Source organism: Capsella rubella, unplaced genomic scaffold (assembly GCF_000375325.1).
Source record: "Capsella rubella cultivar Monte Gargano unplaced genomic scaffold, Caprub1_0 scaffold_4, whole genome shotgun sequence".
In the NCBI taxonomy this organism is placed as follows: Eukaryota; Viridiplantae; Streptophyta; class Magnoliopsida; order Brassicales; family Brassicaceae; genus Capsella; species Capsella rubella.
In genome coordinates, this window is record NW_006238920.1 from 6730884 (window position 1) to 6756707 (window position 25824).

At 32.9% G+C, this 25824-nt stretch overlaps 2 protein-coding genes across 2 annotated transcripts; both read left to right on the forward strand.

Moving 5' to 3' along the window:
- Positions 1–9865: 9865 nt before the first annotated feature.
- Positions 9866–16202, forward strand: LOC17889798 (V-type proton ATPase subunit a1). Its single transcript, XM_006293630.2, has 18 exons — positions 9866–10205; positions 10563–10607; positions 11239–11361; positions 11502–11609; positions 11847–11960; positions 12049–12222; positions 12334–12471; positions 12747–12854; positions 12979–13086; positions 13167–13315; positions 13572–13725; positions 14158–14318; positions 14424–14630; positions 14728–14911; positions 15014–15097; positions 15184–15383; positions 15479–15538; positions 15616–16202. Exons 1-18 carry the CDS (start codon positions 10062–10064, stop codon positions 15818–15820), a joined length of 2466 nt encoding a protein of 821 aa, XP_006293692.1. The 5' UTR covers positions 9866–10061; the 3' UTR covers positions 15821–16202.
- A 924-nt stretch (positions 16203–17126) lies between these two features.
- On the forward strand, positions 17127–22845 carry LOC17890170. The gene is made up of 13 exons (XM_006293382.2): positions 17127–17351; positions 17655–17753; positions 18250–18377; positions 18463–18613; positions 18713–18822; positions 19006–19089; positions 19179–19227; positions 19325–19416; positions 19706–19838; positions 19993–20072; positions 20154–21571; positions 21952–22065; positions 22173–22845. Exons 2-13 carry the CDS (start codon positions 17661–17663, stop codon positions 22625–22627), a joined length of 2907 nt encoding a protein of 968 aa, XP_006293444.2. The 5' UTR covers positions 17127–17351; positions 17655–17660; the 3' UTR covers positions 22628–22845.
- The last annotated feature ends 2979 nt before the right edge of the window (positions 22846–25824 follow it).

Sequence of the window (25824 nt, forward strand, 5' to 3'; positions counted from 1 at the left end):
CATGTGCTCTGCGATGAGCATAATAATTCTATCAATCCAAAGTGGTGACATGAGATAGGTATTAGCCACATCTTTTAATCAATACATATATACATTTCTGAATTATCATTCATATAAAAAACATGAGGTGTCAATTTCTACGAACCTTTATTGCTGACATAAAAAAAGTACAAAACCCTATTATTTTGTTTACAAAAGAAAAATTTGGAATTCTGATTAGAAAAATATAAAGAATTGACAAGAAATGCCAAAGCCAACGAACAGAAATTCCTAAATGTCAGAATATTAAAAATTATTGATAACTTCCAATGAGACAACTCTTATTATCATATCAGTTAGTAACAAGAGTAGAGAGAATATTTGCATACTCTGACATCAATTTGGATAGATACAATTCGACAAGCATCATGTTGGGGAGTTCAGAGTGACTTCAGCAAACGATGAAGCCGCAACTAACTCAATTCGTAACCATGTGAAGTGGGATTGTATTTGTCAGTTGAGAGATGATGATGATGATGATGATGATGATGATGATGATGATATATGCTTCTTTCTTTTTTCGAATTTGAAACATCATGACCATAATCTTTTCTAGACATAGTTTTCAATTTTCTGAATTTGTGAAAGTTTGATTTGGTTTTTTTTTTTTTTTTTTTTTAACTTCTTATATAGTTGATAGATGGACATGTCACAACCATTATTTATAAATTATTTTACTTTATTTTGTATTATCCACGGTAGATTTATTTTATAGTTCAAACATATTTTAAACACACAAATTACGACTTATTTAATTCTGCTAATCATATTTATTCTGTGTAATATTATTAACCACATTTTCTTCTCCTGATCCACCTAAATCATATTTATTCTGTGTACACTATATATTTTCTTGCTTCCACCATTCAAATACAATATGTGTATATTCTATTAGATTTGTTTTGATACTCATGTTCCATCGTAGTTAATGAACCTATAAAACAAAGTAGAAGACATAATACGAAACTTTCGTTCCACATCAAATTCACGAGTTTGTATTCTAATTTCGCAAATTTATAGTAATATCATAGGTTTTTAAAAAAAGAATTAAAATCGCATGCAAAAGTTGTTTGGATCGTCTTTAAGAACATTCATATATTACTTTAACCAAAAAAAAGAAAAAAACATTCATATATTACTTTTTCGAATATCAAAGTTTTCTAATAAACGTGGGAATCGTCTTTCTCAAACATACTAGAATCACCATACCAACGAAAAACAAAACAAAGTTGATGTGTCTAGAAGACATATCAATACGAAACTTTCAATTTCACATCAAATTCACGAGTTTGTATTTCTAGTTTAGTCTTAAATTTAAATGGCATGTAAATGTTGTTTGAATCGTCTTTAGGAACATTCATATATCACTTTTTCGAATATCAAGATTTTCTAATAAATGTGGGAATCATCTTTCTCATAAATGTTTTATATATACTAGAATCACCATACCAACGAAAAACAAAAGCATAGTGGGAATTTGTAACCGTGATTTGCTTTCTACTATTCAAAATTCCATATTGATCTAAGGTACAAAGGCATCTATCTTGAATGTACATTTTTACTTTTGTCGGCTATCTTTATTTACAAGAAATGCGTTTTTAGTGGTAAAGTTTAAAATTTATGAGAAGATAGTTACGAAAATATTAGGATGATAATGATGATAAAGAAAGGTACTGATCACATTGGGATGCATTTGGAAGATTATTGAGAAGTCAGGGGAAATGGGCCAACTCATGTTTCTTTTGACTGGTCAAAACATTTGATTGTAATCAAATTTTTTTGCTCTTTTAGTCAAAGAAAACAGTATAATGTTTAGAATAAACAAAACTTGAGTGATGATATTTGGGGAATTTTGGGAAAAAAATAAAATAAAAAGAATGGGCCACTCAGTGTTCTCTGAAGTGGGGAAGTAGCTTGTGCGAAGAAAAGAATCTCATAGTATTATGATATGATGTTTGTATATACGTGCAAATAATAATGCAAAGGAATCTCTATGCGTGGATAAGGGAAAAATACAATTCCATCATTATGTTTTTTTTTCTTCTTTTGTTTTTTGCTTGATTGCTTCATTTGATGATTGATTTAGACTTTTGGTTGGTGTAATGGTGTGTATGTGGATGGGTAATTTTATCACTCATAACACATGATCTAAACATTTTGTTACCATTTTTATAAGTTAAAGTAGGACTAATAATAGTAGGATTACGATTAATAATAGCAGGATTAGCACTAATATATAGCATTTTATTTTTGCTTTAATATTGATCATTATATATTTTATTAAATACACTCTTTGTTCTTTTAAAAGACTTGTTAATATGTTTTCTTTGATTAATGGAGTAGAATATAATTATATTATGATTAGTAATGATTGATCACTATAGACGTCCAAAATAGTGGATTCTTACATGTTTTATAAATATTGGTACAAAACCATATAATAATCATAAAATATCTCAAATCTTTTTACCGACCCTTCTAACTATTTTTTACTATTTTATTTAACTCACTAGAGGGTTTACTCATACGGGTCATACCGTTACCAATTACCAATCGGATTATCACTCTAACTAAACTTTTCAGATACATGGAAGGCTTGCATGCATGGTGAGAGCAAAACAAAAACTAGATGTAATAAACTCAAGAACATAGATTAGAGTTTAGAGATGCGAGTGTTAGAAGAAGAAGAATATGTATATATGTAAGGAGAGCAATTGACATAACGTAAGAAATGACAAGAGGTAAAACATGGTGGGGTTCACTAGGAGATGCATGCAAAATCCAAAGGGGTCCAGAGAAGATAGGACAATGGAATTGGAACAGAACAGCCTTAAGAGCTTATTTTTAGATTGATCAGTCGTCGGTGCGGTGTGGGTCCTTTGGGTTTTCACGACGACAAAGATCGATCAAAACACTTCTTCTTATATGCTACACGATCTTACACGTGGCTTCATCTCGTTACCTTCTACCGACACACGAATATTTTTTGTTCGACTTACGAGGAAAGTAACCAAAACCCAACTTGGCCTTCCTTGTACACTACACACACGCATCCAAATTACCAAATCATCACTCTCTTCTTTTGAGTATTATTACTTGTGTGTATTTCGAAATTTTGTATAAATGTTAGTATTGTGAATTTGTGATTATGATTATACACATATTTCTAAGGGAAGTTTCCACTAAGATCGTTACAAAGTTTATCATTTGTTTGTATTAGGCTATTATTAGCGCGTAATACAAACGATATATATATTAAAAGAAAACACAAAATCTTGATGAATGATACGTCCACCGAAGTGATATCACACACGATATGGACGGAAAATGAGATTGCATATCAAATATTTCCCATATCAAATCAGAAATCTCCACATAAAATTGTAATGAAATAAATTATTTTCCCAAAAAAAATTTACAATAAATAAATCGTTTACATACATGAGGATATAAGTTTTTTTTCTTTTTTCTGTATGAGCATATAAGTTAGAGAGGAGACCTTGGCTTGGGGCATGATACATTCATATCATCATCTCTAGCTAGTTGATGGATCATGGAATCATCAAAATTCAAGTCTGCGTGAGAGTACCATAGCCAAAAAAAATAGATAAAAAATATATCGACGCAAGAAACGGTAATTGCATTGGGCCAAGTGTTAAATATTAACAAACACGATAATGCCGTACGTGATCCAAGTGATATAACGGTATTATCCAAAAATTTTGTTATTGGCGTCACAGTTTTAAAACTTGCTTGGGTTATACTCTTTCTGTTTCTAATAAATTGATGTTTTGGAATTTTTTTTGTTTTAAAAAAATTGATTTTGTAGATTAAAAAATTAAAATAATTTACTTTTTTCCACATGGCATGTTGTTAATGGTTTATATTTTCTCTTTCAACCCACAAACAATTTTTTTTTTTCCTCAACAATTATAAATTAGTTAATAAATAAAAACTTTATTTCTTCTTAATAAGTGTGAAAATTTTAAAACATCAACATTTTAGAAACAGAGAGAGTACATATTAATAGATGCATGTACGTACCTTATTTGTATTTGTAAACTGATTTTGCCACTCGTTCCGATTGTTTTTGCTGTCGGAACGATTGTAAAAGAGGATAAGAGATCAAGACAATAAATTTATAGTTTATGCCTTGGAAAACTTTGATTACGTGCTAAAATCAAATGACATAATAAACATCGGAACATTAGCTTGAAGAGATTAAATAACTATACTCTTTGCCAAATTTGCTAGATTTTTTTCTTCTTAATCGTCATGATAAGAACAGAAAAGAAAACATTTTTCAAGAAAATTAAAGTAAGTTTTACATCCAAGAAAAAAAGAAAATGTATAACATCCGAGCATTTCTTTTTTTGCAATAATCAAAGAATACAAATCTTGATACACTTTTTTTTTTCCTAAGCGAAAGAGTGACTCAATAGAGATATTTAGAAATAAAGATTTCTCCCAAGAAGAAGAAGAAGTTATAGAGTGTCTCAAGATTCCACCTTTCAAGTTCTAGAGATAAATTTCTCCATTAATCCAATTTACAAGGAATTCAAGAATCTGATATCTTCCTCCGCTGATAGTCAAAATACGGTTGTACCAAATTTTTTACAAGCGTATTCATTAAAGCTAGATAGATTATAATATTTTTCGAAAATAAATATTTTCATAGTATTTAAGAGAATTCCCTTTAATTAATTAAAAAAGAAAATTAATACTTAATAATATATACATCGTTTTTATACATGAGGACAAAAGTTCTACTTACCGACATAGTTATTAGAGAGAGGAGACATTAAAGCTTGGTGCATGATACGTTCATCTCTAGCTAGTTGATGGATCATGGAATCATCAAGATATAAGTCTCTTTACGCAAGGGTAGCATAGCCAAAATAGATAACAATAAGAGATAATATCGACGCACTGACGCAAGAAACGGTAATGTATTGGGCCAACAAACGATAATACCGTCATCCAAGTGATATAACGGTATTATCCAAAACTTTTGTTATTTGCATGCATCACCGTTTTGAGACTTGTTTGGGTAATACAAATTAATATGCATGTACCTTTGTTTGCATTTCTAAACTTTTTTTGCAACTCGTTCCGATTGTTTTTGTTGTCGGAACGATTGTAAAAGTGAAGACAAATAAAATTATAGTTCATGGCGCTTCATGCCTTGGAAAACTTTAATTACGAGCTAAAACAAATAACATAATAAAGATCGAAACATTAGCTTGAAGAGATGGAAATTATACTTTTTGCCACATTTGCTACGTACCTACAATATATACTTTTTTCTTTTTAATCGTCCAGCATAATAATAACACAAAAGAAAACATTTTCAAGAAGACTTTATGAAAGTAAGTTTTACAATATCCGATTAGTTTCATGTTTTGCAACAATCAAAGAATACAAAACTAGATATACTCTTTTTCTTTCCTAAGTGAAAAGAGTGACTCAATAGATATTTAGAAATAAAGATCACAAGCTCCCAAGAATTTATATATAGGTCTAAGAATTTATATATAGGTCTAAGTGTTCCGAGAGATGCTAAGGCCATAGGACCATAGTGTAGCCAAAAATGATGTCAAGCTCTATGTCAAGTTCTAGTGATAAGTTTCTCCATTACAACTTACAAGGAACTCAAGAATCTGATCTCTTCTCCAATGATTGTCAAATTAAGCTTATATAGTTTAATCTCTTATGGTTAGAATCCTTTACAAGCTTATACATTAAATTAAATAATCTTAAATTGAGACAATATGAACGTCCTACGATGTTAAGAAACCATTACGAGCTTATTCAAATACAACAACATGAACAACGTACATATTAAAGAAAAACATTAGATAGAACAAAATCAACTAGTTTTATTATGATTCAAATAAGGAAAACATAAAAAAAAAAAACTAAAACCCAATATAAAAAAACTAGAATCCCTCCAATTACTAAGAAAACTAAACTACATCAGCTAAGAACTCGAAATTATAAACGTAGACAATGTACTGGAAGAATAAACTTGGAAAAAGTCCAACGGCTGGATCATGCCCTTGACCAGCAAAGTCTATACCTAAGAGTCCATTAATAAAGGCAAGAAGGAGAATATTGAGACCATGTCCAATATCAATCGTGCAAGTGAGTTGATAGATCGAGACTCCTCCAGCGAGCAACGAAAAGACCGAAACAAGAACATTCATGGTAGGGTAATAGAAAGGGATATAAAACATGGCCGGTAATATAATCAACGATGTTACAAATCTAATGTTCTTTAGTACCGGCATTGTAGTTGGATCAGGATAGCCCACGTCGAAGAACAAACACTTGACTAGCATCACTGCGAACAAGGCCGTGACGCCAAATGATATCGGGGTATAGAAAACTTGGCTTCCGGATATGAGTGAGCCAAAGACTGAGAAAGTTAACAACGCGTACCAAACCCCACGAGTGAATACACGTACACCATTCAGTTTCTTTTTCTCCAAACTCTCCCACAACATCGTCGTTAAACAAGGGTACTTTATGACTTGCACATGATCAGGTGTTTCGTGGATCACATCAGCTAGTGTTTTGTTTTGTTTCTTCGTTGTTGTTGAGACTTTCTTCTTTTTGCTTTGGCCGTGAAACTTCATTGTTGAGACTTTATTATATTAGGGCTTCTTCTAAAGTTGTAATATATATATATATAGGGGGTGGACTGAGTACAAACTATAAAAGACGAGGTGATAAGTTTAGTATAGCTCCTGAGTTCTAGGTGTGGATTTACATGAATATATCAAATCTTTTGTCTCCTTTATTTAAGCACTTGTAAAATATATTCCGTTAGTTATGCTAAGCTTTAAATGGTTAGAAACTTTAGTGGAAATTGAGTTGAACCGTGGACTGACAAGTTGGACCGGTTGATTTGGTAATCCGGAAGACTTTTCTAGTTCACATTCCGGATTAGATTTTGAAAACGCTGTCTTTTATGGGGTGTTATTGAATTCTAACTTATAAGAAATTTAGATGATTCTAGTAAAATTATAGATTCTATGATTATTTGAGAATTTGAAGGATTGTTGAGAATTTTCTGTAATCTTGTTGATTAGTTTTTCTAATCAATTATTATTCTTCTTTAAATTTTAATTGATATTATTTTTAATTTATGATATTATACTATATAATAAAAAATTTAATTTTTTTTTGCATATGTTGCAATTTGAATTTTTCAAAACGGACATATAATACTCAACACACTCGGTTAAATAATTTGGACGATGATTTAAAATAGTATAAATATGACCAATATTAAAACCATTGTTTCATGAGCATATTTAAAAGTTTCAAAAGTTTCAAAATACTATAATTAAAAAGTTCAAATATATTAAAAATTAGAATTTAAAATACTAATTTTTTTTTTGAGACATAGATGTAATTTTGGGGACATAATTTTTATTGATAAAATATATTATATATCAAATTATGTAATTTTTTGATAGTTTGCGGGTAGTTGTACATATAATATTCTATGAAATTGTTTGATAATATTAAATAAAATCATCAAATAAAATGCATATCAAATAATAAAATAAATATATTTATTTATTTACTTGAAAAAAAAATACGTTAACTAGTATTTTAGTTATTAGATAAAATGGGTGATGATAAAAATTAATAAAAAATGCAAAAGAAAATGTGCTTAATGACATTTATTGTAAATATATAATTTTGGTGAGAATATATGGTATAGTAAACAGTTTAAAACAGTGATATATGACTATTTTGCAAAATTTAAATAGTAAATGTATTACTTTGCATATTATGTTTTAAAAATGTACTAAAATGCATATCCGTTATCTTATAAATCACTAGTCACTAAATCAATCATATTTTGACATGTGGCAAATTTATCAAAAAAATTAATAAATAATTATGTGAAAACAAATCTATTGGTCGATAAAAAATGTAAAATGAAATTTTACATGATTCACACATTATTGTTCAACTTCACACATCATTGTTAAACTTCCCACCAGCACTCTAAAATGAAAACAAAAAAAAATAAAAAAAAATATATTTCTCCATATATCCCAATAAATAATAAGGCACTTTTGTGTTATGTATGTGTTGGGTCCTAAAGGTTTGGTCATCATCTCTTTTGTTAATTTTCCATATCTCTTCATTCTCTCTCACATACTATTTACTCTCTATCTTTTAACAAACGGAAAAAGGGAAAAAACAACAAACTCTCTCTTTCACTTATGTTATGCCGGCAAATCACATTTGTCTAGTACATGTCTTCTCCACCCTACAAGTAGAAAGGTAAAAACTCCAACTGTGCTGATTTCTTCTGCTAACCCACATGATACAGTCCTACTAATAAGGGCTATATTAATATTTACACAGAGAGATGATTTATTAGTTTTATAGCTTTCATAATTTCAAAATTAAAAGTATATTAGAAGAGAGAATAAAAGTAACCATAAATATCCATCTCATTCAAATTAATTATACAAAATGCCATTGATCTGATAAACTCTTTTCTTAGTTAAGGTAACAAAGATATAAAAAGTTCTTAATTTTGTTCGAATCTAAATAATTAACCAAAAACCATCAAAAAGCCTATAAAAAGCTCATTAAAACTCAAATAATTTTAAATATAGCACACTCCCTTGAATTTATGGTTATTATAGTTTTTCTATATTTTTCTTTCTTTCTTTAGTTTAATATCCTGATGATGCAAAGGTTTTAATATGAATTCTAATAGCTTGTATGAGTTCAATTGTTTTTTTTTTTTTTTTACTTTTACTATGCGTAGTTTATGAAAAATATCGTTTTGAGAATATATATATGAGACACTTGTATCACACCTTAACCTAATGAAATAGACTTGGTCAACAACACTCACTCATGACTCAACGCTAAGGATCGATCACTCGACCAACACATAATTTATGTTTCATTAGGGTTTTGTCTCACCAATACGCCGTGACATCACAGATGGAACCGACCGGGCTTGCTCGGCACTTCTGTGTGAAACTGGTAAACTCAACATTGGTCTCTGTACAAAGATGGACCGAGAAAATGTATTGACTTTTCTTGACTATTCAAGAAACAACAAATATACAATTACAAACTTGTTCGATTCTGAAAAAGAACATGATGACTACGACCTCCATCATTCACATCAAAGCTAATCTTGCAATTTCCCAAGGTATATGAACGATTCTGATTTTATAAACAGTAAAGTTTTCACTTGATACATGGTTCTTTTATTTGGTCCTTAAAATGAGTATTTTTTTTCCATAAGAAGTTTATTTTCTAAAAATACTACTAAACTATAATTTTTTCCAAAATTACTATAAAACTAAAAAAAAAATTTTTTAACATTCAAAATTAATTTCTAAATCCTAAACATTAAATTCTACCCCTAAAAACTAAACCACAAAATGTAAATAGTCAACTCAAACATAAGAAAAAAAATTATCTTCAAAATTAAAAAATTTATGCTATTTTTGAGAAAAATAAAACTTTCATAGTATTTTTAGAAAAATAAATAAATTGTTGTATTTTTGGGAAAAAAAAACTTAAAATGTAGTATCTAAATATATTTCTCTTTATCAACACTATGAGCCATAGTCTATGACCATCAAATATATCTCAGTTCAATTGATTAAATTATAACTATGTTAGAAATAAAACTTAAAATGTTGTTTATGATTATTTTTTGGTTATTTTGGCTACATTTATTTTGTGTTTAATTGTATTAACCGATGGAAAAAATAATTTTTTTCCACTAGTTTTTAACCCGAAGAAAAGTGTATTTGTTTTTTAATTTTTTAATTGGAGAAGCCAAATCCTCGTTTTCTCATGGCAGTTGTCGACGGGAACAAAAACTGAACTCCGCTTCTAAGATCTTCGACGGAGAATCTTCAGATCTGATCGGAGATCATTCTCAAATTTCTCCCTTCTAATTACGTTTCTCGAGAGAGTGAAGCAAGGAAGCACAACAAGGAGGAGGAAGAAGAAAAAGAACAATGGACGAGTTCTTAGATAAGTTGCCGCAGATGGATCTGATGCGTTCGGAGAAGATGACGCTTGTTCAGCTTATCATCCCTGTTGAGTCCGCTCATCGCTCCATCACTTACCTCGGAGAACTCGGACTCTTGCAGTTTCGCGACGTGAGTGTGTTTAAACTCAGATCCGTCTTCTTCTCTTCGCGAATCGATCGAATCTATTGCTTTTGTGTTCGTATGTATCGGTTTAGGTTGATTAGAATTTAGTGGTAAGTGAGATGTTTGATCTCACAATGTTGATTTGTCTCGATTGATGCGTTACTTCCACCATTGGCATGGCAGTGATGATCTTTTGAAATTGTTGATGTTTTGTGGAACTGGGATGAAATTGGTTGGATTGATGTTTAGATTTAGGATTAACAGATCACCATTGGTGTTGGAATTTGGTGTTTTCCTCCTAAGTTTTAGATTAGCCTGTAAATTCGAAGAATCTGACACTCTCCATCTTTATTTTCTTAACAGCTAAATGCTGATAAAAGTCCCTTTCAGCGGACATTTGCTAATCAGGTATCAACTCAACGTTCTGTGTAATTATATGTCATTCGAGCACTGTTGTATGATAATTTTCTTCTGTACTGATTTGGTGGGAGTGGTTGTAAAATTTGGCTTGGTATAGATGCGTGTGTATATATAAGAGTCAGTAAAAACTTTGTAGAAGCATTGTGATTCTTGTTTGAGGAGTTCCTCGTGAAAATTTTGTTTCCATTTGAGTGACACCAGTAATTTAATGGTGGTTTTTAACTTTTTGTTTTTCAAAAATTTCTAAAAGATTTGTTCATTTAGTTTTGAAGTATAATTCATAGATTTTTCTTTTGTTGTTTGTATTACATTTACTCCCACACAAGTAGATTTTGATTACTAGGCAATGATTACCCGCAGTGTTAAACCGGAAATATTGATCGACTGTCAAAATATTGGTTCCTTAGTCTTATGTTTTCCCTTCCATATGGTCTGTACAGTTTGGTTTGAAAGTTATAGGAGCTTGATATAGCTTAGAGTTTCGGGGTAAATATATATGGGCTAGGCATTACTTGATTACTGCACTGAAATATATTTTCTGTGCTACAACTTTGACATGCCGATACAAAATCCTATAAACCACATTTTTATCGATATTAAGCAGTATGTGGTGTAACAGGTAAAACGGTGTGGTGAGATGTCTAGGAAGCTGCGGTTTTTTAAAGATCAAATTGATAAAGCTGGTCTAAGATGTTCAGCACGCCATGAAATAGAACCGGACATTGAACTTGGAGATTTAGAGGTCAGAATTCAATTTTCCAATTCTGTTTTGGTTGATTAGTCTTTTGTATCTATTTTAATACCTCTTTTACCGTGGGATGAGATTTGCTTTTTAATGACACTTATACTTTTCTTTGTATCTCTAATTGTTTTCTCTTGCAGAGACAACTTGCTGATCACGAGCATGAGGTGCTGGAAATGAATTCAAACAGTGAAAAGCTTCGGCAGACGTATAACGAACTCCTTGAATTCAAGATAGTTCTTCAAAAGGTAGGTGTATTTGCCTTTCATTCTCAGGTTTATATCCAGTAACTGGAAAATGTTTGGTTTTTCTGTTCTTCTCCCTCCAGACTACCTGAAAACTTCTTGATCAGTTGACAAGGTTATATAGTGCAGTACCTGTTGTTCGGTTTTCATTCAAATTTTAATTGCTAAAACGTACACTCATCTTCCTCTGTTTATGCTTAACGGTCGCATACATTGCTTTTTTTTTTTACTTATTTTCAGGCAAGTGGTTTTCTTGTCTCAAGTAATGCACATGCAATTGGAGAGGAAACAGAACTAAATGAAAGCACCTACTCGAATAACGGTTTTATTGAGACTGCCTCTTTACTTGAGCAGGTGATTACATGTCAAAGTTTCCATTTTCCTGTTGTTACCTGGGATCTCATTATTACTTTTACTAAGATAAAAGTTATTTTATTCACAGGAAATGAATCCTGGACCCTCAAGTCAATCAGGATTGAGATTTATTAGTGGAATCATTAACAAAGACAAACTTCTTAGGTTTGAAAGAATGTTATTTCGTGCAACAAGAGGAAATATGCTTTTCAACCAAACACCCTCTGATGAGGAGATCATGGATCCTTCAACATCAGAAATGGTGATATTGATCTCTAAACTTTTTAAACAGTGTAACTTTTGATATCCATGATAGTCATATGCTGTTTCGGTGAGATGCTTATTTACTAACTGGTTTCTTGTGTGTCCGTAGGTGGAGAAAATTGTATTTGTAGTATTCTTTTCTGGGGAGCAAGCAAGGACGAAAATATTGAAAATATGTGAAGCATTTGGTGCAAATTGCTATCCTGTCCCTGAGGATACAACAAAGCAGAGGCAGCTTACGAGAGAAGTAAGTTGGATAAACTTGTTCTACATTCAGAGAAGTTGCTTCAGTATATATATATATAGGCATTTTTTTGTAGAACGATCTTGTGAGTTGATCTCATCTTGTTCAAATGATTTGCTGCTGACTTATGTATCCAATCGTATGCAACTGTGAATTGCTGTGTCAGCCTATGTTATTTCTAGAATACCAATATCTTATCCTGATAAGTATTGCCAGCGACTGTTAGGTATTGCATCACACTATGTTGGTCCTCTAATATCAATGTATCTGGCATATAGGTTTTATCCCGACTCTCTGATCTGGAAGCCACACTAGACGCTGGAACTCGCCATCGGAATAATGCCCTTAATTCTGTTGGCTATAGCTTGACTAATTGGATGACCACGGTAAAATTAACATCGACAATTGTTTTTTTTTTCTGTTCTGGATTATAAATCTAATGAATATATGGGAGTGTATGGTCCATACACTATGGTACATCCATGATTTTAGCTGCCCTTGTACTTCTAGGTTCGGAGAGAAAAAGCTGTTTATGATACGCTGAATATGCTAAATTTTGATGTAACCAAGAAATGCCTTGTTGGTGAAGGTTGGTGCCCCACATTTGCTAAGACCCAGGTATGCTACAATATTTTTATTCCTTTTAATAACTGACTATCATTTCCTTGCAAGTGCATTCATCAACAACTTATGCGCAGATTCATGAGGTCCTGCAGCGAGCCACTTTTGACAGTAATTCACAGGTGGGCGTTATATTTCATGTAATGCAAGCAGTAGAACCACCTCCCACCTATTTCAGAACGAACAAACTTACAAATGCCTTCCAGGAGATTATTGATGCTTACGGGTTAGTTCCATTTTTGACCATTTCCTGGTACTATTGTAATGTTCCATGAGAATAGAAAAACCTCATCATTTAGATGCAAGTGTTTGGTCCCTCATGATACATACATGATTTTATATTAACTGTCTGCTTTCTAACAAAGCTGAACTTTCGTCATTCTGTATCTTCGTAATCAAAATATTTGTTGATTGCATATGCCAGTTAATTTATGCTGATCACCATTCCATGTATATTTGACTTAATGATGCTTACTTGACAGTATTGCAAGATATCAAGAGGCAAACCCTGCAGTTTATTCAGTTGTCACATATCCCTTTTTGTTTGCTGTTATGTTTGGAGATTGGGGTCATGGTCTATGCTTGCTGCTAGGAGCGTTGTTTCTTCTTGCTCGTGAAAAAAAGCTGAGTACGCAGGTATGGTTGTTGCCTAATTCTTGTTGTATTAGTTGACACCCAATCAGTGACGATATTGGCTTTGAGCATGAGATGTTTACTCCTAAAATTTAATAAAACATCTTAACATAGAGTTTTGTTTTGTTTTGTTTAGTAACTGATATATATTTTGTACGTTTGGTTTTGAAGTGAACTGCAGCAATAGTTATGTTGCATTTTTGTGCTTTCAGCTTGTCATGCAATTTTCTGTGCCCTTGGAGGATTTTTGTTTTTCAAATGAAAGATGGTGAATTTCAATTGTTCAGAGTTGCTATAGAATATATGGAAAATTGCACTGAGGTTATCATTATACACTTAGGATGGGAAAAAAGAATTGACGTCGTGTGAGTGTCATTCGCCTTTGTGAAAATTTTCAATCTACGTGGTATGATGTTGTGTGTCTATCTTTCCCAGAAACTTGGAAGCTTTATGAAGATGCTTTTCGGAGGCCGCTATGTAATCTTATTGATGTCACTATTTTCAATATATTGTGGGCTTATTTACAATGAATTCTTCTCTGTACCTTTCCACATCTTTGGTGGCTCAGCTTACAAATGCAGAGATACTACTTGTAGGTATGTATTATGTTTAAATCTCTGATGTCTTTAGTAAGGAGTCACGTCTTTTCTATACTATTATTATTCTATTTGTTGCTAACATGCATATTACCTCTTATCCAGCGATGCCTACACAGTTGGTTTAGTCAAATACCGTGATCCATACCCTTTTGGCGTAGATCCTAGTTGGTATGGAAGTCGCTCCGAACTGCCTTACCTAAACTCTCTTAAGATGAAGATGTCTATTCTGCTGGGAATTGCACAGATGAATTTGGGATTGCTTTTAAGTTTCTTTAATGCCCGCTTTTTTGGCTCTTCATTGGACATAAGGTTTGTCTTCCTTTTTTACTTAATCTTCCGAACCTCCTGAATTCTTTCCTGTATTAAAACCATCCGGGACGGCTATTTCTTTGTCATATGTCATCAGGTATCAGTTTATACCTCAGATGATATTCCTTAACAGTCTATTCGGTTACCTTTCACTGCTCATCATCATCAAGTGGTGCACGGGATCTCAAGCAGACTTGTACCATGTAATGATCTACATGTTTCTGAGTCCCACTGAAGAACTTGGAGAAAATGAGTTGTTTTGGGGCCAGCGTCCACTTCAGGCATAGTTTCCTCCAAAATTTTTAAATATCTAGGGTTACATTGGTTCTTTGTTCCATCCTTACTCATCTTGACACTCTCACAAGATATAATATATTCCGCAGCTTCTGTTATTGCTTTCGGCATTCATCGCGGTCCCATGGATGCTTTTTCCTAAACCCTTTGCCCTCAGGAAAATTCACATGGAGGTAATGCTATCACTGCATCTGTTTTTTTTTTTACTAATCAATTTGGGCTCTGGGCTTATCAAAGGGATGAAATGTTTTTTTTTCAGAGGTTTCAAGGTCGCACTTACGGGGTTCTTGTTTCTTCTGAGGTGGATCTTGAAGTAGAACCAGACTCCGCTAGAGGAGGCCATCACGAAGAAGAGTTTAACTTCAGCGAAATTTTTGTACATCAATTGATTCACTCCATAGAATTTATTCTAGGTTCAGTTTCTAACACAGCATCTTACCTTCGTCTTTGGGCTCTTAGGTAAATGACTAACTTTTCCGCTTGTTAAATGAGTTCAATAAATCTTTCCTACCTGTTTATAATATGTTCTTATGAATTTTAACTTGGCCTTACAGTTTGGCTCATTCGGAATTGTCTACAGTCTTCTATGAGAAAGTTCTTCTTCTTGCCTGGGGGTGAGCAGTAGTTTAAGTTGCATGTTTAAACTTGAATATCTCACTTTTATTTTGATACATTTCTCTCTTGCAAACAGGTATGACAACATTTTGATCCGGTTAATCGGACTAGCGGTGTTTGCATTTGCAACAGCGTTTATACTTCTGATGATGGAAACACTAAGTGCATTCCTCCATGCTCTGCGTCTTCACTGGGTTGAATTCATGGGGAAGTTCTTCCATGGGGATGGTTACAAGTTCAAGCCATTCTCTTTCGCTTTAATCTCAGATGACGATGAATAAACCCGTAAATCCTCAGCCATTTGCACATCCCACTTTCCCAAATCTTCCCCAAAAAAATATATATATAGAAGAAAATTGGCCTTTTTCCCAAACCACCACCAAAACTCATTATACGGTAACTCCTCTGCTTCGTCTTTTTTGAATCCTTTTAACCGAATCTTTCAAAATTGGTATTTGTTATATGCCGTAGTAGTTAATATCAGAAGTGAACAAGTTAGATCACTTTTCGAGTTTTTTTTCAGTTTTTTTTTTTTTTCCTTCTTTTTAATATACATACATCCCTGTCATATGGATTTTTGGAGGTTTGAGATATATAAATGAAATTATGGAACCATATGTAGTCATTTACCCTTAAATAAATTTTGAAGTGTGGATTGTAATTTCTCTCAGCCTGCCATGAATGTGCTTCTATTCATTTCAGAGTAGTAACAATGGTTGATTTAAAAAAAAAAATAAAAAAAAAATTGGAATCATATGTTTAGTTGTAATGGTCTTGAAAGATAAGTTTGGCGCGAAGAAGACTTATGATGACACTGAGTGTTGTTTGCTGCTATACGAATAAGTCAAATGATTAAATTATTGAAACTTGGTGTCAAGTTTTCGTTTGTATGAACAATTTAGCAAATCAGAACATTAGATAATGGAACTACTATGAAATAAGATTTATAGCGGATCCAAATGGATAACTACATGTTAAATAAGATCATGTCGAATTAATAACCCTCGAAATCTAAATTTAAGTGATTATTTTAGATAATAAATAGTTTTAACGATATGAATATATCGCAGTAACACAACTAACAACAAACTCACACCATGTTCATTAACAGGTCCAAGTCGTGGAGGAGACACAACTCTACAACAAAAAAGTGTTTTGAGTTTAACCGGACTTATTAGTGTTTGTGTTTTTTAACTATAAACCACTAACAATTACTAAACCGTACTAATTGTTTTTAACTTTTAACCACGACATTGATATATAACCATAATTAATTAACCAAATTATCTAAACTAGTCAAAATTATAAAAAAAATATCTAAAACAATTATAGAAAAAAATAAAAAGAATTAGAAAACCTAGAATTGGGTCACAATGTGTGTTAATGTTAAATGCACCTTTTCACATGAAAAAATAACTTGCCGTCAAATCATAAAAATGGAAGAAAAAAAAAAAAAAAGACTTGAACAGATAAATTAGGTATAATAATAATAATTTATATAGAGAGAGTTATCATTAATTGGGAAAAAAATAAATTGAATTTGACAACTTTGAAAAAACACCAACCATTGGCGAACAAAGGTTTAGCCACAGAGTTTAAACCAGTTTTTTTTTTTTTTTCCATCTCTTCCTCAAAATCTTCGATTCTCTCACAATCTCTTCTTCTTCTTCTTCTTCTCCTTCCCAAAACACCACCTTTTGTGTTACTCTTCCCTTCTCTCAATCTCTCTCTCTCTCTCCGCCGAATTCCCCAAAACGCGTTTCCTCAAACCCTAACGTACGGATTAGGGTTTTTGTTTCGTTGATTCCGAAGGTACGGCCAACGATTTCTCCACCAAATCCTCTAGATTTTGACTGCGGACAAGTTCTCTTAACCTTTTTGTTCGAATTTGGAGTGATTAAGGTTTTGCATTGTTAATAATCTTTTCAGAATTTTGAAGTTTTTTTTTGTGAGAGTTGAGAATAAAATTGTTGGATTTTGTTTTTTCAGACTGTTGCTTATGGACTTTTAGTGTCTTAGTCGCTGTGTTTTTCGTTTTTTTTAATTGGAATAAAAATTGTGGATTTTTGTGTTCTGATGCTAAGGTTTTTATAATTGTTTATTAAAATAAATTAGGTAACGATGAATGAGAAAGGAGAAAAGACTTGTCCTCTCTGTGCTGAGGAGATGGACTTGACTGATCAACATCTTAAACCTTGCAAATGTGGCTATCAGGTTGGATTATTTTATACAATCTCTTACTTTCAAACTTGGTTCTCTTGTTTTGTTGTTGGTACTGTTTGAGCAGAATGTGTTTTTGGGTTCTTGTTTATATAGTCTGAAACAATTGGCGTTGATATGTTTCTTTGAGGGTTTTAATTTGTTCTTGCAACTATTACGCTTGGCAGTTCCAGTATAGTTTGCGTCTGAGTAACTCTGTATGCTGTATATATTTAGACATGCCTTTGTGGGACTGTGTTTTGTTGGGAAGGACCATGATTTGTAGTCTTTTAGTTCTTTTTTAAATGAAATGGTTCATCTTGGTTGAGTTACATTGGTATCTTGAGAATGTATCCTTTCTAATAGTCGATGTTTAAGAGTTAAGAATGACATTACCTATTCTTATCTTGTTCAACTGTTTGTTTATGTTTGATTCATTCATTGTGCCACTGTGGTGATATATAATCTATCACCCTTTTTTTTTAATGTGAAATTCATGTACTTTGTGCAGATATGTGTTTGGTGTTGGCATCAAATTATAGAGATGGCTGAGAAAGATAAGACAGAGGGTCGCTGTCCTGCATGTCGTACCCCTTATGATAAAGAAAAGATTGTTGGGATGACAGTCAGCTGTGAAAGGTAGTTCTGAAGTGGAAAAACAATCCTTTTTTTTTGTTTCTGTGAAACCTGTAAAACTTGTCCTTCTTTTTTGATAATGCACCAGGTTGGTTGCTGAAATTAACAATGACCGGAAAAAGTCACAGAAGGTGAAGGCTAAACCTTCAGAGGGAAGGAAAGATCTGACTGGTGTGAGAGTTATCCAGAGAAATTTGGTTTACGTTATGAGCTTGCCTTTTGATCTGGCAGATGAAGATGTAACTTAAACAGCCTAACTTATCTCCTTGGCACTTACATTTACGTTGTAAAGAAAACACCTTTTCATCTGATTAATCTGGGGTTTTTTGTGTATGCAGCTTTTTCAGCGAAGAGAGTACTTTGGTCAATATGGAAAAGTCGTTAAAGTAGCAATGTCTCGGACTGCAGCTGGGACTGTCCAACAATTTCCAAACAATACTTGCAGTGTGTATGTATCCGTATTTTCTTTCATATTCTAATAATGGTATCTAGCACGAACTAAAATTTGTGATTTCATATAGATAAGCAGAACCTGCTTTTTTTTGTGTGGTCTGTTAGACATGTTTCTTTTAACAAACTTCATTGAACTAACATTTTCATTTCTTTTTCTCTCCAAAACTGAATTTCCCAGATATATTACTTACTCCAAAGAGGATGAAGCAATTCGATGTATCCGATCAGTACATGGATTTATTTTGGATGGTAGAAATTTGAAGTATGTGGTGTTTCCTTTTTAAAAAAATTTAGTTATGTTGGTTGTGTACTTTGTGCTTCAATTTCTAATATTTTTTTGCATTTCATTAGGGCATGTTTTGGGACCATGAAGTATTGTCATGCATGGTTGAGAAACATGGTAATAAGATATTGTCTTGCATTCGCTCACTAGTTCCCTTCAAATACTTAAAACACAAATTCAATTGTGTTTCATGGATGCCTTTCTGTTTCTGCAGCCTTGCACCAATTCTGATTGCCTTTATTTGCATGAGTTTGGTTCCCCAGAGGATAGTTTCACAAAAGATGAGACCATATCAGTGCACATGAGGTAAATTAACGTGAATGATCCTGATTACGCTTTGTCTTTTCAGTTAGGTGAAATGGATTGTGTTTATTTCTTTCTGTAATGCTGGTAGTAGGCTCTGTTGGTGAAGTATTATTTAATTGACCTTAATACATGTTTGTAGCAGATTTGAACTTGTTCATTAGCTGGTTTTGTTTTAACTTTCATCTGTTCTTGAGGCTTGTAAGAGATTTGATATTGCATCAGTTCTTTCTTCTACTCTATATGTTGTGCTTCGTTGTGTGGTTATCTGATTCTCTTGCTGTTTCAATAGGAGAATGGTTCAAGAAATTACTGGTTGGAGGGATAATTATATACGGCGCTCTGGGAGCATGTTACCTCCACCAGTTGATGATTTTGTTGATAATGAATCTAGCACAAGAAAAATTCCAAAAGTTGTTTTGAATGTAAGTTGCCTGCTTTTCGTGGAGCCTCTTGTAATTGTTTCTGTTGTCAGTATATTCATATGCTGTTACACTTTAAGAGAAGGACTAGATGTGTTGTTTATGTATGATATATTCTGCTTTTGGTTTCTTTTTTTCCGCCCTTTTTCCTATGCAGAATGCACATACTGTCGCTAAAAGTTCTCCTCCAAATGACAGCAACAGTCAGTCTGTTACCCTTCCTGCCGGAGCATTGTGGTACACTGAATTCTGATGATAGTTTTTCTAAATTTTCAATCGCGTACCTGCTTTGTCTGAGAAATTCATAACGATTTTCAGGGGAATGCATTCTTCTAGTCAATCATCGGTACCGAGTTCACCATGTCCTAGGGAACCCTTAAGAGAGAAATCTGCAACAGTGTCATCTGCAGTTGGAACAAATCCCACACAGATGTCTTCATCTCACAGTCATGAATTAAAGAAGGCAGCATTAAAGGATAACCGTAGTGCAGATGGAAATGCTTTGAAACCTCAAAACCTATTGGATGGTCAAACTGATTTTCCTGAGCTTTCCTTGTCTAATAGGACCCAGGTCACTAATAGTAGGGAAGTAATCTCTGCCAGTGTGGATAATAGTAGAGCTATTAGTGAGCCATCAGATTGCACGGATTTGCCAGAACATACTTCTCAGCCTTGTAAATCCAAGCTGTCTAATGGAAACAAAATGATTAACAGAAAAATAGAGAGTGTATGCAGCGATGCTGTGTCAGTGGATGCAGATAGTGTTGTGGATGGCTATCATGGAAGAACAAGATCTGACAGTTCACATTTTAATCATGCTTCCGTAAAGTCATCACATACAGAAATGTCCCAAGACCATATACAGCGTAGTGTCAATGAGCCTAGAGAAGTTCAGGCACTGCGGAAGTCTGGTAGAGCTGATGCAAATGAGGTTGTTGTCTTAAGAGCCGAAGCTAATGCATATACTGCTTTGACGTCTCCGTTGGTAACAGATCGTTATCCAGAAGCTGAGGATGATATATCATTGTTCAATAGACAAAGACTCAAGGATCCAGAAGTTCTTAGCTGCCAGCCCAATGGTTTACTACGTACGTTAAATTCTATGCAGCCTTGTTCATCCCAGTATAAGGCTGAGCATGATGAAACCAGGACTGTGGGTGGATCTTCTGAAAGCAGAGGAAGTAATGTAGCACCCATCTCACATGGATATACCGAGATGCCACTTAGTGAGCCCAGTCATTTAAACGGCAGTCTTGACCATTCTATTATGTTTCCTGACAAAGCAAGGGACACACAGCCAATTGGAAAGTGTTTTGCTGACTCAGAAGAAAATTCTAGGAGTGAAATGGATGAAAGGATAATTGCAAATATAATGTCTTTAGATCTTGATGAATACTTAACTTCACCTCAGAACTTTGCAAATCTATATGGGGAAAGTGATGAAGAGGCCAGATCTCGTAAGCTAGCAAATTCCAGTAAAATGGAGGATAGTCAATCCCGGTTTTCTTTTGCGAGGCAAGATGAATCAAAGGATCAAGCTTTTGCTTCTTATAACACCTTCAACCAGATAGCACCTGGCAGTGACTTATACCAGAACTCTTCAGAACGACAGAGTGGTAATATGGGTATGTTTGGGACGTATAATGGTCTTTCATCCGGTTATTCATCCGGCTATCTCAAGGGAGTAGATTATGTCACACAAAGGTCTACTCTGCCCTCATCCTATAACCCTACTTGTGAGTGTTGATTTCTCATCCTTATAACCTCGAGCTTTTAGCCTTCTATGTAGTGATTCTATATTATTATCTCGTGTTTACTTATGCTGCAACAAACTGGTTCTTTCTGGTTGATGGTCTTGAATTTGGATATCAAACAATGTCTAGTCCCAATCAATAATATGTTAGTGCGAGTTCAAGCGTATCAGTATGTTAAGTGCTGAAAATGAATATATGGCTCTTTGTGGCATGTCTCACTGTTTTGAGTTATGTGTTTCTTGGTTATTGGCTTTCGGAATATTGCCTTACGAATATCTTACAAGCATGTGCGTCATAGTGCCTACATATTATTGGAATTGATGCATTGTGTAATCTTAATCAATCCGTTGTTTGTCTTGTAGCTGCTCCAAGATGTCCGGTTTCAGCACCACCTGGATTTTCAGTTCCAAGTCGACCTCCTCCTCCAGGCTTCTCCTCAAATGGGAGAGAACATCAGATTTTTGATGGTGTTTCAGGTAGTTTATATTTCTCTAAAGCTGTTTGGGTTCTTATGATGTATATCCCATATGTTGCTGCTACCTATGTGTATAGATTAACTGAAATTTTGGTCTTGTTTTTGTAGGAAATCATCGGTTTTCTGATACAACATCATTCGGTAATCCATATCAGCAGTCACTCCCAGTTGAAAATGTCAGGGATGTTCAATTTATGGATCCTGCTATTTTGGCCGTGGGTCAAGGCTTTGAGAATGCAAGCCTAGATTTCAGATCAAACTTTCAAGGAAACACAAACATGTTTGGAAACGCGGCAAAGCTCCAACAACACCAACAAGCGGTAATGCAGACTCCATTATCTACACATCAAAACTGTAGATTCACTGATTCTCTGGGAATTGCATCAAGGCTTATAGATCAATCTCAAGGCAATAACATACTGTCTAGAAACCTCGCGTTGCCTAATGGTCACTGGGATGGGTTGATGAGTAACGAGATCCAAACTCGAAACAGACTCCAAAACGAGAAACTTGTTGGGACAACAAACTGGATCCCGGGTTACAACGGGACATTCAGGATTTAAACACCATTTGTCAGAATAAGTGAGCTCTCTTGGTGTCTGCCTTTGGACTGTGACTGAGAACCATCATCAGTCTGGTCTAAGATCTCCTCCCTTGAATCCTCTTCTGGTTTACTTAGTAAAGATGGTTGTAAAAAATGCTTTAGGAAGGTTTTTAATTATTGGTTTATGAATTTTTAACTTATGGTTTTAAAAAATGTCAAATATGAATTTTTGACTTATGGTTTTAAAACTTTCACATCAAAATCACTCAACTTGCCTTTAAAAAGAAAAAATTAGTTGACTAATTAACATGGTTCCTGCCAAAACAATTAAGATAATCACCTAATTAAAATAACACTTAAAAATGTGCTTTTGTGTGTTCTCTGACAAAACACATATGAGAGAATGAATATTGAATAGTAAACAAAGTAAGAGATGGGTGTTTCTTAGTATTATATTTACACCAACAAAATCCTATATACTTTAATACAAGATATTTTTATATATAAAATCTTTTGATTCGGTTATCACAAAATAAAAAATAAAATTTTGATTTTAAGGGATTGGACCCATTATGTTTTTTTTTTTCTTTATTATCTCCCAATCCAATCGTCTCACGTTGTCTCATTTTGTGCCACTAAAAAAATACAATTGTTTATATTAAGGATTCTCCGACAAGGTAGGTCATCATCATCCTCCTGCTGACTTACCCATAATATGTAACCCTACGCAAATTGTATACTATATGATTCCTCTCGTCAAATGTATTTATTTAGTAACACTCGGGTCTCTCTCTCTGGTCGTCGTCAGAAGAAATGGTCTCATGGCCATTAACTCTCATCGTATTTAATTTGATAGAAACTATACCTTATCTTTTTCTACTTGGTCCCAATTTGCTTGAGTGTATAGTTAACGTCATTACGATCTTTGGCTCCTCAGATGTGTTGTTCTGTCCACATGCTTCACGCCCTACTACTATATTACTTTTTCTAAGTGTGGTTTTAGTTTGGGATGGAATCTTCTTACTATAGTACTTTTGTGTTATTGCCCTCATTTAGTCATTTAAGGTTTATATGTTTTTAACTTTTTATGGATTATGCTATATATCGGATTTTCTTTTATTAGTCCGGTTTAGAATATGATCTTTAAAAAAGAAATAGCGTCAAATTATTTCGGATATTTGTAAGATAAAATTTTCAAATAAGTTTGACAAATCGTAAAAATAAAATTAAAACTATTATAAACGTTACACGATTCGATTATATTTTATACAACAAATCGTTAAGTAAATTATCTGATATTAAAGGTGTGAATGATTACTATGGTCAAGATAGATAAATATATCAGTAGTTTAGTCCATTTTATTTTTATGATGGACATTAAACCGTTGCGAATCAAATTTATTTGTATGTAAAAACGGTTTATGGTTGGTCTACAACGGTTTAATTTTGTCTTTATTTAGTTCACACCAATATAAACATATTTTTTGAATGATAAATATATAACGGTTTAATTCATAGACAAATTTGTTTACTCTAACCGTTATAATCCTTCGAACTTTAAAGTAAATCATATCGTTTTGTTTTTCTTTTGCTAGTCGAAATATAGCCGAACCAACACAAGATACTAGTGATTTTCCTACGAAAATTACCGAGAAACTAAATCCTTCTAATGTTAAATGTGACTCCACATATCATTAAAAAAATAAAAAAAAATCTGTTCGAGTGAAGATAGGGATCTTCATGTTTTTATTCGAACATGTGAGTTTAGATTTTTTTACTGAGAAACGGCATAGGATACGAGTCATAGGAAAGGACCATTTTTGGAATATTGTGAAAAAAAAATTTAGTTTCTTTCTTTAAAGACATCACATCTTTTAATTTTTCTTATAAACAAAGACATCACATCTTACTGAATGAGAATCATTTTACATTTGCCCGAACGGGAACGGTAGATAGACTTAAGAGATTTGATTTGACACAAGAGGAGATTTGGAATCTCTTATTTTTGCTTGACAATTTGGCATAACTACTAACACGTAATCAAATCTTAAATCTTTGTTAACACACAAACTGATGATATTAGATAGCTTGAAAAAGTCTTTGTTTTCAGTCTTTTTTTTTTTTAATGTTGTAGTAAAAATAGTTAAAAATTATGTTAATAGATAAAAATACAATAAAATGATATAAAATCGCTAAAAAAGTATAAAATAATGGTAAGAAAAATGAGAACAATTTTCACAAATTTTGTAATCAGCTTTATAATTGATAATTATTAAAATAGTAACATAGAGAATTACCAATCTCAATATACAAATCAAAAATATTGTTTTTGATCATGTTTTAAATACCACATTTTGTGAATAATAAATGTTAAAATAATATATCCATACCACAAAGGTACGAGATTACCAACTATTACTCTTAATTTGCTTTGTTTTTGATAATATTTTTAAATATCGATTTGTTTATATATTTTTTCTTAATTATTGAAAAAAAAAAGCTTACAATATATCATCTCTTAACCAGAGGTCGTGGGCTAGTGGTTCTAGTCTGGTGGAAGAGTCGCCATGTTGGTGTAGGTTAGAGATCGATTCTCTCCAGATGCATAATTGCTATCCCTTTGGTTACATGGGTATGAGTCTCTTGCTTAAGGCCCATTTGAAAAACGAGGGAAGCATCCTACCCTTAGGAAAACCTCTTTCCAGAGATTAGTCTCGGATCCTTCCACAGGTCTAGAGATTTACTCCGAGTTATAAAAAAAAAAAACAATATATCATCTCTTTATATAACTTACCAATTTACCATATTAAATTAAATTGAAACAAAAATCAACAATTATTTTTTACTATTCAAAAATATACATACCTGTTCATTTTAATAAAAGAAACTATAGAAAAAATATCTATAATAAAGCATCCAAATCCATTCCAACTTATTCCAAAAAAGTAATCAACCATACATACACACACATGACTCTAAAATAGTTTACTACTATACATTTCACACGTGACTATATACAGAATTTTCGAGTACAGTACTTTTTTTTATATCCGAATATGCGTGTGACTGACTTTGTAATTACACAAAAATAGGAATGTAAGTGTTTTCCCAAATCGTTTCGTGTTCCGAAGAGGCAGCCAAATTTGTCACAATCATCATTACATATCTCTCTCTCTCTCTCTCTCTCTCTCTCTCTCTCTCTCTCTCTCTCTCTAA